Here is a 15,550-nt window from a genome sequence, read left to right as displayed (position 1 = left end):
AAATTGTAGAGCACTGTAATTAAATAAAGCAACTATAGAACCAGTATGTAAATGGTTTTATTGTGTGTATCCCTCCTTTTCATTACAGATATTCTTAGATTAGATAGCTGGGGTGCTTTAGAACACACACTATTCTTGATTTGAGCTTCACAGGGCTACTGTCATAAAACAGTGAATGACATCAGCATTGCATTGTGCCTCCAGAGAGGAGGTGCCAGAGGAAACTACCAATGAAAACAAACTACATTAAAACAGCTGAACTTCAGGCTCAGGCCAGCCTCTCTAAGACAGTAATATCTTGAGCAAACAGACATGTCTTATAATGCATCCCGACGGTCAACAAAACACAGCTCGGGGAAACAAAGGAGCTCCCTCATTCTTTCTTCCTTTCTTCCTTTCTTCCTTTCTTCCTTCCTTTCTTTCTTTCTTTCTTTCTTCCTTCCTTCTTTCTTTCTTTCTTCTTTCTTTCTTTCTTTCTTCTTTCTTTCTTTCTTTCTTTCTTTCTTTCTTTCTTCTTTCTTTCTTTCTTTCTTTCTTTCTTTCTTTCTTCTTTCTTTCTTCTTTCTTCTTTCTTTCTTTTTCCTTTCTTTCTTCTTTCTTTCTTTCTTTCTTTCTTTCTTTCTTCTTTCTTTCTTTCTTTCTTTCTTTCTTCTTTCTTTCTTTCTTTCTTTCTTTCTTTCTTTCTTTCTTTCTTTCTTTCTTTCTTTCTTTCTTTCTTTCTTTCTTTCCTTTCTTTCTTTCTTTCTTCTGTATTCAGACTGATCTTCTTCCCGTTTCTACTTACACAACTTCTATAGGAAGTTCCCTACTGACCTCAACAGTTGATGCCAAAACATCATATTTAGCTTAACAGAGTATCTCCGCAAGTTTGGTAAAGCCCAAGGAACTAGAGAGAAGTTCTAGCTTTTCCACCAAATTTCAACTGAATTTGAATGTTTGGGGGAGCTCTGAAGTATGGCACTGTGTCTCAAGGCAACAACAGCGTATGAAAACTGGCTACTGATGGGTTTTTCATTCTTGTCTCTGCAATATTGAGTTCAGCTTCACTATATAAACAGATATTTCAACAAAGATATCCTTTAACTATTGGATTTTTCTTGGCTGTGTTAATACAAATTAAAATGACACTACATTTCAGTCTTTGCAACTAGTTTCCATGTGGACTGTACCCCATCCTCGGTATTCCATCACTGTACAATCTAAAACATTGCAATGCATAAAACTTGGATGATTTTTCCACATGGAAGACATCAGGTAGCTTCAGATTCTTGTATTATCAGTTCCAAATTTACACCTCTAGAAAACCTGAGAACTCCACTCTGATTATTTCAATCGCTAAGCTGGTACTTGGGGAAGACATGGTTGCATACTGCAACACAAAGCTTAGGACCTATTCTGCACTGAAAGATCCTTTTACAAGGCAGGAAAGAGACTACTTTTGGCAGGAAATATTCAAAGACTTTCCTCGGCATGAAAGATCGTATTGTTTCCTTTTATACTAACATTTAGGCAGGTATTTGGAACAAGAAAGTCTACTCTGAAAAGGGTTCTAAAATTAATAGAGTCCAGGATAAAAGGAATCGTTCTTGTATATGAAATCACATTAGCAACACGTGTGTTTTTAACGCTGCACTGTTGCCAGGATAATGGCAGAAAGAGTTAATTTCAAGTCTTTGTGCAGTAGCATGCCTAGATTTTACTTTTTGTACTCTCAATAATATGGAAAAAGTTCTGTCTGCTGACTCTTGTTAAGTCTTTCTTGCTTGCTTGCACTACTGTAGACAAGAACAAACTACATACTCCCATGGTTTTATGCTTTTGGTCATTTCAATGACACAACTTGCATGCTGGTTGTACATCTCTTAGATCTTCCACAGATGAGGCTTTATTTAAAGATACTAAAAGGTTTCTACAGAGGCTTGTGAGCCAGAACATCGCTATCGCTGAAGGTCTTCTGCAGACAGAACTCTCTTTGAAGTTAATGGGAGTTTTGTCTGAACAAGGACTTCAGGATTTGGGCCTCAAGATATAAATGCTGTGATCAACCTTTTGAGCATAATGAATAATATTTTCTTGGCTTTCAGAACAATACTAAGCCAAATAATAGCCCCAGGCATTCAAAATGGGTTAAACAAGAGAATCTGCTCTGTTTCAACCTACACCTTTATTTAGCTTCTAAATCAGTGTAGTCCCCATGCCTAGTACTGACCTGCTGGAAAAAAGACCTCCAAAAACAATATCAGATGTTTCAATAGTTAATTTTACAATCAAACCTACCATGACATGAGACACTATGAAACAGTTATGTTCAATGAAAAGCAACCATACCTGCTGTAGACTGACCAGTTTAAAAGTTGCAACCTGAATGGACTGTCTGGAAAAAAAGACTTGCCAGCTGAGACCTTTATTTACTGTGTCATGGAGAGGTCTGCAGGCACTAGTTTTGATCAGAACTGCACAAACATCAGAGTTAGTGATACAAAAATTTGACAGTCTAGGTAGGCAAGACAGATAGTCCCTGTCTCCTATTGCTTATAATTACTCTGAGTTTACAGATGGAAAATTCAGCTTGGGAGAGAGTATGTGATTTACCCACCACCTTTCACAGTCTAGAATGAAACCTGCTTTCTAACCTTGTGCTTAATTTTCAAGACTCATCCCACCTTGGCTGAACTCCAGCATCCTCAGTGACTTTCCTCTCTTGAAACCGAAGGCCTAGGTTCTTCCCATCACCTGTGATGAGAATTTTGCTAGTGCTGATTTCCGTGGTAGCAAGTCTTGGTCCAGCGGTAAGCAACACCTTGGTATGGGCCACTGTCAAAGCAAGCAGCAGAGCACCAGCACTGTGGGGCAGAGCAAAACTCTCTTGCATTTTCAACCCTCACGGGCTATCACGCAACTGGAGTAATAAAATGAAATATAAGAGAACCAAAAGATAGACTGAAACAACAGAAGGAAGGGAAGATATTGCAAATTCTTGTTGCCTGAAGTAAGAGCTTGAACATTTTCCAGGCTCTTACCTCTGTAAAAACATGGGTGGAAGTCCATAGGTGAACAGCCCAGTTGTTTCCTGGGGCCCCAGTCTGATGCTGGCCCATTAGTGTTTTGGTGGAGGAAGTTCTGCAACTTCTGTTTATGCTTACAGCCAGTGGAAAGTCTAAAATACCTATAAATATCACGCTGGTATGCATTGCAATGGGAAAATGTTGAAGCCCTGAGGTGTGAATATATATGGGATTATCACTGTCAGACAGAAAAGCGTTTTGGAGAAGCAGCTCCAAAGCTGATACAGGAAACATAAAAAGCAACGTATTACCTGGAATACAAGCAGCATGATTCACAAACACAAGTTTAGCAGCTAGAATAATTTCTGCGTGGTTTCAGTAAGTCTGAGGAGAAGGTCTCCACTATATACCAGATATGACGTAGCTAAAGCAAGTAAATGTTTTAAACAAGTAAAGTCTTGTCCAGCCTACAACTTGCAGCAGTGATGTAAAAAGCCTGATGATTCAGTTGTATTTGTATATAGTTTCCAGTGTTTGCTGCTTTGATTTGTTCTCTTTATCTTCTTTTTTTCTATTCCTTTATTTTCCTTTCTTTTTTCTTTTCTTTTTCTCCCCTTCCCTCACTTTTCCTGCCTTTTCCTCCCCTGCCCTCTCCTTTTTTTTTTTTTTTTTTGTTTGCTTGTTTGTTTGTTTGTTTGAGTTCCTTCCCTCTCCCTCCTTCATCCAGGTCAGAAAACCTCTGACTTGCCTCCTCCATGTGGATGTAGCCCAGGTGCTAGGCTGGTTCTTCCCTAGAGGCTTGCCAGTGAGATTTAGTCCATTATCTTGGTTTCTGATCTTGAGAGAAGAAGGAAAACAGCCAGCAAGGAGAGGCATGCAGCAAGAGACAATTTAAGACTGTTCAGCAGCTCAATTTGTCCACCTCAAAGATGTGAGCAAAAAATGTATTTTTACTTTCAAATTTAGAAACAAAGAGAGGGGTTTAGTTACAGCAAAATGGCTCCCTAAGTCTTGTCTCCCTTCCCCTAGGGTACAAGCATTGAGAGAGCCTGTTACAGGGAGCTTCAAAGAGTCCCCTTATGTAGCCCACCACCACCATGGGAAGATGGGTGGGCACAGCACAGGCTGAAAAGTTATGAAACACAAGGGCAAGGGAGCAGTCATGTGCACCACTGCTCAGCCGCTTCTGGGGCAACTCATGGAGAAGCTCCTTCACAAGCCAGTCACATCTGCTACGTGATCCTAGCTGGTAGGGAGCACTCAGCTTTGAGGGTCCTGCAAGTCTGAGATTGGGTTTTGACACTTCATTCCCAGTTTGGAAACTCTCTAGGCAATGGAATTTGAGTACTTATGTCCAAAGTGGAGACTGCAATTTGCTTTTATCTGTCCTATTTGCACACACCTTACTTGTGGACAAGTATAAGAAAATAGGGCTGGAGGAGCTGACACATCAGCTGTGTCAGAGATACAGTACAACACACTGTACCTCAAATGGAAGAAGGATTCATCCAGGGAAAATAACTTCAACTTCCAAACAGAAAAACTAAAGAAGGCAAATAAAAATATTTTTTCTTAATGGGTCTCTGTTGGTTTTACATTAATCGTCAAAAACTTGTATCTTCACACATTATAACATCAATGATTACCTTTGTGTTCAACTCTTACTGACACAATAAATGTTTTAACAAGAGTGCATTGCAGTCTTAGGACTGGTGCAACACTGGTTCCTAGACTGAAACCCAGCTTTGAACTAGGCAAATGTTTTTCACCCTCATTAAGTCTTTGTATCTTTAGTTTTTAAGAAAATATGTGAAAGACAATTCGTATTAGAGAAGTATAAACAGAACTTTAAAATAGTCTCTTTCAGATTGCTTCCATCACCTCATTTAGATCATGCTAATCTCTCCTCTGCAAAGCATAGCAGCTCCCTTCTCTGAACTTCCAGCTTAAGTGAAACAAATGGGTAGAGCAGAAGAGCTGACATGAGGAGCCCTTGTGCTGTTCTCAGTTCTGCCACTAGAAGGGCATGACATGGGGTAAGGTGTTCAATGCCTCTGTTTGTCATTCTTCCTCATATTTCATCATTCAATTAAGTCTATTGATGACACAGTGCTGGAATATGCAGTGAAGGCAGAAGAGTGGTAGGAGATTGTACAGGAGGAAAACAAACTTGGCCGAGAATGGGGAAAAAAAGAAGCTGGGTGGAATGTGTGAAGCATAAAGTACAAGATGGTGACTTTGACGACCAGACCACAGAATCTTCTCCTACAAGCTGAGACTTCATCAGCTGAGGGCAACTGCCAGTCACTTGTTAAAAGATGATGTTCAAGGCAAGAACTCAAGGGGAAAGAACTTGAACTCAAGTTAAATGACAACATTACAGTAACAGTCAGTAAAATTATTAAACTAGAAATGAGAAGAACAGTGAGGTTGTGCTGGTTTAGGGCCAGACAGATCGTCTCTTGCCCCGAAAGGGACAAAAGAATGAGACTCACACAAATGGATTGGAGAGTGATGGAAAGTTTAAATGGAAAAGCAATTGGTGAAGCTACAGAGAACTACAAACTACAAAGCATAATGACAAAGAGTATCCCAAAGCGTACAGAACCCCTCACAGTATTCCCAAAGCTTCCCAATCCTTCCCTTCTTCCCACCTGAGGATAAACCCAAACCCCCCAGGGCTCTTTCTTCCCCCTCCCACTGCTTGGCAAGTCTCAGGCTGGCCAGGTCTGAGACTGCCCCCCCCCTCCATTCTCCTCCTGGCATTAGGCCTAGACAGGCCTAAGAGGCCTTGAGGATACTCCCCCGGCATTACCCGATAAGAGAGGACATCTCCCGTGGGAGCAGAGAGGGAAGAAAGAGGAAGAGAATGACTTTGCAGATGGCCTTATAGGGTGCAGGATTTATGGGTAGAAATACGTCGTTTCCTGTGTCCACCCCTGTGGGTGGGCACCCAGGACACCAGAGGTGTATCTCATGCGGCAGTGGCAGGGGGCACCCAGCCTAAACTGCCACAGAGGTCTGTGGTGGTCTTCTAGTAAGGACAGTTGAGTCATGTTCTATGCTAACTTTTTTAAAAATATATACTTTGTCAGTTTATGAAAATCAAATTCCAGTTCTATGATTCTAAGTATTGAACAATTTAAGCTCCTGACTTTCAAACTGGTTATGAAAGGGGAACCGTCTATTGGCTAGAGTAACAAAAATTTTCTCAAGGCTTACTTTGTAAATTTGACTATGGCAATGGTTTGAGTGTTACCTGCATGTTTAACACAGAACCAAAATACCATGTGCCAGTGGATGTGTAACATAAAATGGAACTAACTGCTTCTGTTTAATTGACTATGGTAAACAAAACACAAATATTTGACAGAAACTAGAAGTTATTTCATCTATTATGTTATTTTTAAAGGAGTAACCTACCTGGTGCCATATTAGTTAAATGCAAGCAAACATTACTTTTAAATATATAAGCTTCATATTAGTAGCACGCCCTCACAGTTTCACTTACCTATTACCCACTCTCACATGTCTCATTTTCCATTACTTTTTCAGAAGCAATTGTAAAGTCACTTCTAGACTCTAAAAACATTATTTTCACAGAAACACAGAACTGTCAGGGTTGGAAGGGACCTCAAAGATCATTCAGTTCCACTCCCCCTGCCATGGGCAGGGAAACCTCACACTAGATCAGGTTGCTCAGAACCACATCCAGCCTGGCCTTAAAAACTTCCAGGGATGAGGCTTCTACCACCTCCTTGGCCAACCTCTTCCAGTGTCTCACCACCCTCATGGTGAAAAACTTCTTCCTAACATCCAATCTGAACCTACCCACTTCTAGTTTTGCTCCATTCCCCTGACATCCTGAAAAGTCCCTCACCCTCTTGTAGGCCCCCTTAAGATACCAGAAGGCCACAAGAAGGTCTCCTCAGAGCCTTTTCTTCTCCAGACTGAATAGCCCCAACTCTCTCAGTCTGTCCTCACAGGAGAGGTGCTCCAGCCCTCTGATCATCCTTGTGGCCCTTCTCTGGACACGTTCCATCAAGTCCAGATCTTTCCTGTAATAGGGGCTCCAGAACTGGATGCAGTACTCCAGGTGGGGTCTCAGAGCAGAGTAGAGGGGAAGAATCACCTCCCTTGACCTGCTGGCTATGCTTCTCTTGATGCAGCCCAGGATGTGATTGGCTTTCTGAGCTGCAAGTACACACTGGCAGCTCATATTGAGCTTGTCATCTACCAGCACCCCCAAGTCCTTTTCTTCAGGGCTGCTCTCAAGCCAGTCACTGCCCAGCCTGTATCGGTGCTTAGGATTGCACCAAACTAGATGCAGGACCCTGCACTTGGTGTTGTTGAACTTCACGAGGTTGGCTTGTGCCCACCTCTCCAGCCTGTCAAGGTCCCTCTGGATGGCATCCCTTCCCTCCAGTGTGTCTGCTGCACCACACAGCTTGGTGTCATCGTTCAACTTTCCCTGTCATCTTCAAACCGAATTCCATTATTTCTTTTCCATACTGTTGTGGGTTGAAATTACCCCCCAACTAATTTGGAGAATTACCCCCAAAAATAAAATTGCCAGACCAGCTCAGTTGGAAAGCAAATGAAGCTATATTTACAAGCACACTAAAATCTAGAAATATGAAATGCAATTAATATGTACAAGATATACAATATTTACATATATTTACAATTTATAAACAACACAAGATCCCCCCTGGACAAAACCAGTTTGCTACCAACAAGTCCCCCCTCTCTCCTCCCCCCCGCCCCCAGCCCCGGGAAAGAGGAGAAAAGCAGAGAGTAGCTTGTTAGTACTTAGCCACAACAAAGAAATGCAGCCAAGGTCAGCAAGCCAGCAGAAGCGACCAGCTAATACTTGCTAGAGCAAAGAAGCCAAAAAGAGAGAAAATGAGTTTATAGAACTAATTTTATGTTAGTTATCAGACCAATGGGATTATTTAGACCTTATCATTAATTTTCTTTTGCAACCAATGGTAATTTATTTACATTCCACCACTTTCTACTCAATCTGTGGAAAATTTCCTAGGCATCAGCCTAAAACTGCCACACGTACTTGTAACAGTTTGAAGGGGGAACTTTAGCCTAGTCCCTGACTCCAAAGACTGAAAATAAATTACCGTTGGATGTAAAAGGAAAATAATGATAAGGTCTATATAATTCATTGGATTGCTAATGGGAATATAGAGCAGAGGCATAAACAGTTCTTTCTTTTCTTCTCCTGTCGCTTCTGCTTGCAACTTTTTTCTCTCTCTCCCACAGCCTTGCCAGGGTATCTCTGTTTTGACTACTGTGTGAGGTAACTGGAAGGAGGGAGGGAGTGGGGGAGGAAGTGAGTGGGTCCCCTGGAGCCGTCCAGGGGGTTCTGAGGAGTTTCTGTGTTGTTTATAAATTGTGTATATGTGTGTATATACATATATTGTACACATATTGTATATTTTGTACATACTCATTGCATTTCATATTTCTAGATTTTAGTTTGCTTGTAAATATAGCTTCATTTGCTTCCATCCCAAACTGACCTGCTCTGGCAATTTTCATTTTGGGGGTAATTCTCCAAATTAATTGGGGGGGATAATTTCAACCCACCACAATACTTTACAAAGTATTTCTATCAAGAGCTCTTTTTCCAGATGTGAATACATTTCAATATGTATACAGAACCCAAGAAAATACAATTAAACAGATTTTATTTTAATTATAAGCACTAAGGTGGAAGCAGAGCTATGTTATATTTTTAAAATGGATAGTGCAGTTAACTGCTAGGCTATCTTGCTGCTAACAAAAAGCATATCAAATATTAAAGGAGAAGGTCTTAAGCTTCATCTACTATCAACATTGAAATGTAGTCTCTGTAGCGAACGGTATTGGTTTCTGGATCTAGAGCAGTGGAGAGCATGTCCTCCATTTCTTCCTGACTAAAGGGCTCACCTGAAAGACAGCAGAGAATAGCATGTTGTCTTCATAACTATTCTTTTGAACAGTGGCAAATGACACCACTTTTCCTTTGCGAGAATCTCCTTTTGGTTCTCACACAGAGAAGAAAAGGATCAATACTAAGGATCCAATTCCTTCACTTTTACCAATGTAAGTCCTGCACATCAAGCAAGCTGGTCCAAGGGAAAGAGATGAAGCACTTGGATCTTCTGATCTTCTAGTTCACAGACTCCAGAACAGCCTGTTTCTCTCTATCACCATTTTTGTCAGGATTATCTCTTATTTGGCTATCCTTGCACTTGTATATACATCACAAAAGGCTTCTGGTTTTTCTCCTTTAGGAGCTTCAATGCTGCTAATGCCCTACCTCACCCTTTTTTGAGAACAAGGTTCCCATCTGAGGATGTCTTCTGCAAAGCCTGCACATACTTGAGGCCTGCAGGCATGAGTCAGCCATGCAAGAAAAGCAGGCTCTTCGAGGTATACTAAGGATTACATGATACATAACTTAAATCTCATCTTTGAATCTCTTTCTTTGCATATGGCAGTAGAATTAAGATCAAGATAATGCAGGAATGAATGAGCATTCCTAAATGAACCATCTGGAAATCTAAGGTACAATTTTACAAGAGAACAGAAAAAGAGTAACATCCTTAGAATGCTGAAAGATATGAAGAGAATCATAAAATATCCATACAAGATTGAATTGTGACTCTTAATAATAATAATCTCTATCATATAGTGTCTGCAAGCAGGCACATAAGCATTCTTTCCCTGCATTATTCACCAATGAAATGTTCTAGTCTGCAATCACTCATGACAGCAAAAGTATTTTTTGAAGAAAACCTATCTATTCACTCAAGTTTTGGCATGCAGAATGAGCACCTCAAGGTGCCATCTATACATGTAATGTTTATTTAATTCAAATATTATAAAAGTCATGTTACCTTCTTGAGTCAAATACTTGACTAGCTCCTCTTTAGTAAGGTATCCATGTTTATTCTCATCCAAAGCCTTTAGAGAAAAAAAGAACAAAAGCCTTTAAAGAAAGAGAACCAAGAATTAGAAACTTCTTTCCAGCAATTAGGTACTTGAATATTTAGTTACAGACCTCAAATGCATGTAGAAGAACATCTTCTGGAACTGGCCGGTAGCTGAAACCATTGAATCAGAAAAGTTAACTCACTGTTTGCCAAGCTGCTGTACTGTTCTGAAAGAATGAAATACGAGCACTAAAGGAAAAGGAAAACTTATTTTCTATGAGTTTGTTTATCAAACATTTAATTACAGCTTGACTTTTTGAAACTGTCCACATCTTTACCACTTAGGCGTTTTATTGTACTCCTGTTTATTTTACCTTGTGCTAAGGAGCCAGATGAATGGCTTCTGCATGTCTGGACTGGCTGAAGGGGTTACTAGAAATCAGTAATAGCTGAATCATTCCATACAGCCAATGCACTGAGCAGAGGATGGCCAAACCAAGAAAGCAAAGTTTTGTCCAGGTACACTGGTAGCTAGGCAACAGATCACCTAGTGAGACTTTGACAGTCTAATGAGCTGATGATGAGCAAAGTAGTCTGGCAGCTATAAAAGAAGAGATCTGTCACTATCATTTTTAGAGAGACAGGAGAACTGGGCACCTGCATGCATGCATGCATATGTGTGCATGTATATGTGTAATTGGTTTCAGAGCTGGAAAGGAAACCTGCACAACAAAACCTTTCATACCCCAGTAGATTCTCACCAACCCCAATACTGAAGAGAAGTTATTGAAGCCAGGGAGGTTCTAACTGTTTGACTGTTTCATCCAGACCCTCCTTGCACTTTTACTATCTAAAAATCAAATGTACTAAGAAAAGGCCTTGTTTTTCATGATCCAAATCTAGTGTGCCCTGGGACACAGTGCCCAAAAATATAAAGTAGATCTTGACAAGACTGCACTAGCCTGAGGAATGTGTATGGTTTGTTTTGTGTGTGCGGTATGTGTGTGTGCATAACTTTGTGTGGAGAGCATGTGGAGAAGAAAGCCTAGAGCAGCAAGGTATCATTTTGTGAAGGGGAAATTTCTGGCTCCATCAGTGTGAAGCCAGAAACGTGCCACGAAGGCCAGAGAGGTAAAGATGCAGAAAGCTGGGAAGGCAATACATCTATGCCAGCACACCAAGACCCAAACACTGCTGGCTGATCTGTATCCAGGCACAGACACAAAGACTCTCAAGCACAGACCGAAGGCTGTAAAATCCTATAGCTATTTCCTGTGTAGAATACCCTCCTACAAAAGGCCTTTTGTATGTAAAATAACTTCTCAATATTGGACAAGACTAAGTTTCCCAAAACCCTTGGCTTCCATCTTTAAAAAGAAAAAAAAAGAAAAATTCACTATAGGTAATCTTGCCTTTAGTGTAAAATATCAAAATAGCACAAGTACATGCAAAGATTCGTGTATACCTTTGAATAAGGAATAGTGGTTTTGTTCCAGACTTTAGGTCAACAGTCTTGAGAGTACTAGTTGTGTATACTCCACAGAACTTGGAAGTAATTTTGAGACATGAATATGAAGCTGATTTATACAATTTATCAAAAATACACTGTAACAGAATGTGTTTCTTAGTAACTGTAACTCACCTTCAGACAAAGTAACAGCTATGACCCTAATTTGCATATAAAATATTTCTGAGGTGCACAAAACAGTTGTGCAGCAAGTTAATTCAGATTCACATTAAAAATACAAAAGCTGCATGTTATCACAATTTATTATCGCATGATCTTATTTATATCACCCATGCAACATAATTTTATGTAGACAAAGTAATTTGAAAACAAAATCTATCAATCTATCTAACAAAAAATGAGTTTAAATAACAACAATAACAAAAAATCTGTGCTCCTACCAGTTACATAAAATTACTGTAGATACATTTATTCAGAATCAACCCTGTCAATCTGGAATAAACTACAGACACAGGAAATCCACTTTCCATTACCTTCTGTTAAGTAGGACTTTTGTCATCACTGGAAGAAATTTTTCCAGGTGAATGTATCCTGTTGGTGGTTCTTCTTCTACCTAAAATAAAACTTAAGTATGGCAGGTTATATAACTCATTAGCAATCTAATATGAAAACCAGAAAACTGGGGTGGTTCCAGCATTAAAATTACAGAGTTAGACTTTGAATATTTCTTTCAGGTTGCTAATATCACATGGCACCACAACATTTGAGTGAAATGCTTGTGACCAAATAGAAATTCAAGAAATAATAAACCAGGCAAAATAGAGGCCTGCTACTACACTTTCAACAAATCAACATTGCCCTCTTGTGCTTAGAACCCAATCACACAAAGGAACTGGATGCCCAGTAACTGATCTTATCCCCCACAATAACTCAGCAGAGGTTTAAATATTCAGACTGTGTTCATACTAGTAAAGTCTAGCAGGACCTGGAACATTCCCAAGCACTGTAATGTGATCACCCATAACAGCAAACCATTAGCACGTTCCCTGACATGATTTTGGCCTCTGCCACCTAACACCTCCCCCAAGCAGTTACCAGGCCTGGCTAGGACCTTGGGGACTTTTCCCCAGCGGTAAAACATTTACCACATAAAGCATTTACCAGGCTAGATATGAGCTGCTCTGTGCCAGCTGGCTTCAACACCCAAGGATGCTTCTGGACATATTTAATGTGCTAGTTTGGACATAGCCACAGCCTAGTATATCTCAAGGATGGAATTTGTTGCCTCCACATTGTTTAGTAGCCAGAAACAATTGTCAGGAACAGGACCGGAGAGTCAGGGCAGTCTGAAACAGTCATAAGGTAACCCCTAAAATGCTACACAAAGAAAAAGCTCTCTTTCCCTCCCAAATAAATTAACAGATTAGTCCCAAAACATTGGGCACTTCTAGCAGCATTCTCACTGCATTCCTGTACATTCATTCTTGTACTCTCACTGGAAACAAGAAATGTGGTAAAAACTACTCCCTATCATTCTGGTGCATCCCTTCCCTGAAAATTTCAAGTGTTATTCCCCACCCAAAAAAGCCCTTTGAATGGAGTTAGCCATTCTGCCTGCATTGAAAATGGATGCATGCCTTGTGGCCTCACGTGGCAGCAGCAACACCTTTCTCCACAGACACAGCTACAGCTCCAAAAGAAAGAAGACTCAAATGTGCACTGATCTGAAATCTAACTGTGACAGGTCTCTTGGGAGCTGGGTCAGAGCAGAAGGTGATGCCTAATACATGCAACTTAAGTGAAGACCTGCAACTACTTCTGCATGCTCTTTTCACAGAATCACAGAATCAACCAGGTTGAAAAAGACCTCAGAGATCATCAAGTCCAACCTATTACCTAATACCTAACACCTCACAACAACTAAACCATGGCTCCAAGAGCCATATCCAATCTTTTTTTGAACACCTCCAGGGACAGTGACTCCACCACCTCCTTGGGCAGCCCATTCCACTGGCCAATTACTCTTTCTGTGAAGAACTTTCTCCTCACCTCGAGCCTAAGCTTCCCCTGGCACAGCTTGATACTGTGTGCCCTTGTTCTGGTGCTGGTTGCCTGGGAGAAGAGACCAACCCCCACCTGGCTACGGCCTCCCTTCAGGCAGTGGTAGACAGCAATAAGGTCACCCCTGAGCCTCCTCTTCTCCAGGCTAAACAACCCCAGCTCCCTCAACCTCACAGGGCTTGTACTCAAGACCTCTCATCAGCCTCGTTGCCCTTCTCTGGACACATTCAAGCATCTCAATGTCCTTCTTAAATGGAGGAGCCCAGAACTGGACACAGTACTCAAGGTGTGGTCTAACCAGTGCTGAGTACAGGGGCACAATGACTTCCCTGCTCCTGCTGGCCACACTATTCCTGATACAGGCCAGGATGCCATTGGCCACCTTGGCCACCTGGGCACACTGCTGGCTCATGTTCAGCCTACCACCAACCAGTCACCCCAGGTCCCTTTCTGCCTGGCTGCTCTCCAGCCACTCTGTCCCCAGCCTGTAGTACTGCATGGGGTTGTTGTGGCCAATGTGTAGAACCTGGCACTTAGATGTGTTAAATCTCATGCCATTGAACTCTGCTCATCTGATCAGCCTGTCAAGGTCCCTCTGCAGAGCCCTTCCACCCTCTAACAGATCAACACATGCTCCCAACTTGGTGTCATCTGCAAACTTAGTGATGATGGACTCTATCTGCTCAACCAGATCGTCAATAAAGATATTAAACAGGATTGAGCCTAACACTGATCCCTGGGGGACACCACTAGTGACTGGCTGCCAGCTGGCAGTGGCACCATTCACCACCACTCTCTGGGCTTGGCCCTCCAGCCAGTTCTTAACCCAGTGTGGAGTGTTCCTGTCCAAGCCATGGGCTGACAGCTTGGCCAGGAGTTTGCTATGGGGGATGGTGTCAAAGGTCTTGCTGAAGTCCAGGTAGACTACATCCACAGCCTGCCCCACATCCACCAGATGGGTCACCTGGTCATAAGAGGAGATCAGGCTGGTCAGGCAGGACCTGCCCCTCCTGAATCTGTGTTGGCTAGGCCTGATCCCTTGGACTTCCTGCAGGTGTGCTGTGATTGCCTTCAAGATGATCTGCTCCATAATCTTGCCTGGCACTGAGGTCAGGCTGACAGGCCTGTAGATTCCCTGGATCCTCCATCCAGCCCTTCTTGTGGATGGGCATCACATTGGGCAGCGTCCAGTCATCTGGGACCTCTCCAGTGAGCCAGGACTGGTGGAAAATTATGGACAGTGGCTTGGCCAGTTCATCTGCCAGCTCTCTCAGTACTCTTGGATGGATCCCATCTGGTCCCATGGACTTGTGAGTATCCAAGTGGCTCAGCAAGCCTCTAACTGCTTCCTCATGGATTTCAGGGGGACTATACTGCTCCCTGACCCCATCTACAGGTTCAGGAGCCCAGTTATCCTGAAGCCCTCCTGTCTTACTGTTGAAAATTGAGGCAAAGAAGGTATTTAGTACCTCTGCCTTTTCCTCATCTTTAGTTACAATATTTCCCTCCAAATCCAATAAAGAGAGGAGGTTGTAGGAAGCTACTGTGAGACTGTGGATCTCTTGCCTGAGAAAGAAGAAATTAACCTTGGACAGATCACTGTGTATCCATAAAGACTTGGAAAGTCCCGGAGCAGAATTGATACAGATAGTTTGCAAGGATGGAGAGCACCTAGGAAACTGTGAGATAAAATGTTTGAATTTTACCTTTGTGTAGCTCGACACAAATAGCAATAACCATAGCAATATGGCAATAACCAATAAGAATACTGAAAACAACCTGTTAACCAATTAGAAAGTAGCCACAATAGCATAGAAAGCATATAAATAGGTGTTGCTAAAACCAATAAATGCTCTACTCTGTTTACGACTACAAGTGTGTATGTGTCGCTCTGTCTGCCACAACAGCGACATCTGGTGACCCCGATGTGATTGGTGAGGCCGCTGGCGATTGCGGCAGTGGCGGAGCCTGGTGAAGCATGAGAGCAGAGGGGAATCTGCTTGGTCCGGACCTGAACCTTGACACCTATTAAGGTGAGCCACTAGGAACATAATGGGACAGAATTTAACAAAAGAAGAGAA

At 41.8% G+C, this 15,550-nt stretch overlaps 1 protein-coding gene across 1 annotated transcript in view; it reads right to left on the bottom strand.

Moving 5' to 3' along the window:
- Positions 1-8,813: 8,813 nt before the first annotated feature.
- The window catches only part of EFCAB2 (EF-hand calcium binding domain 2), a 48,901-nt gene continuing 42,164 nt past the window's right edge, over positions 8,814-15,550 (bottom strand). Inside the window, 5 exon segments of the mRNA XM_054396893.1 lie at positions 8,814-8,837; positions 8,839-8,951; positions 9,905-9,971; positions 10,069-10,111; positions 11,942-12,021. Coding sequence (XP_054252868.1) covers positions 8,814-8,837; positions 8,839-8,951; positions 9,905-9,971; positions 10,069-10,111; positions 11,942-12,021 — 327 coding nt within the window.

Source organism: Indicator indicator, chromosome 2 (genome assembly GCF_027791375.1).
Source record: "Indicator indicator isolate 239-I01 chromosome 2, UM_Iind_1.1, whole genome shotgun sequence".
NCBI classification, from domain to species: Eukaryota; Metazoa; Chordata; class Aves; order Piciformes; family Indicatoridae; genus Indicator; species Indicator indicator.
The sequence above is the reverse complement of the archived record's forward strand: the minus strand, read 5'-3'. Positions and strand labels throughout refer to the sequence as shown.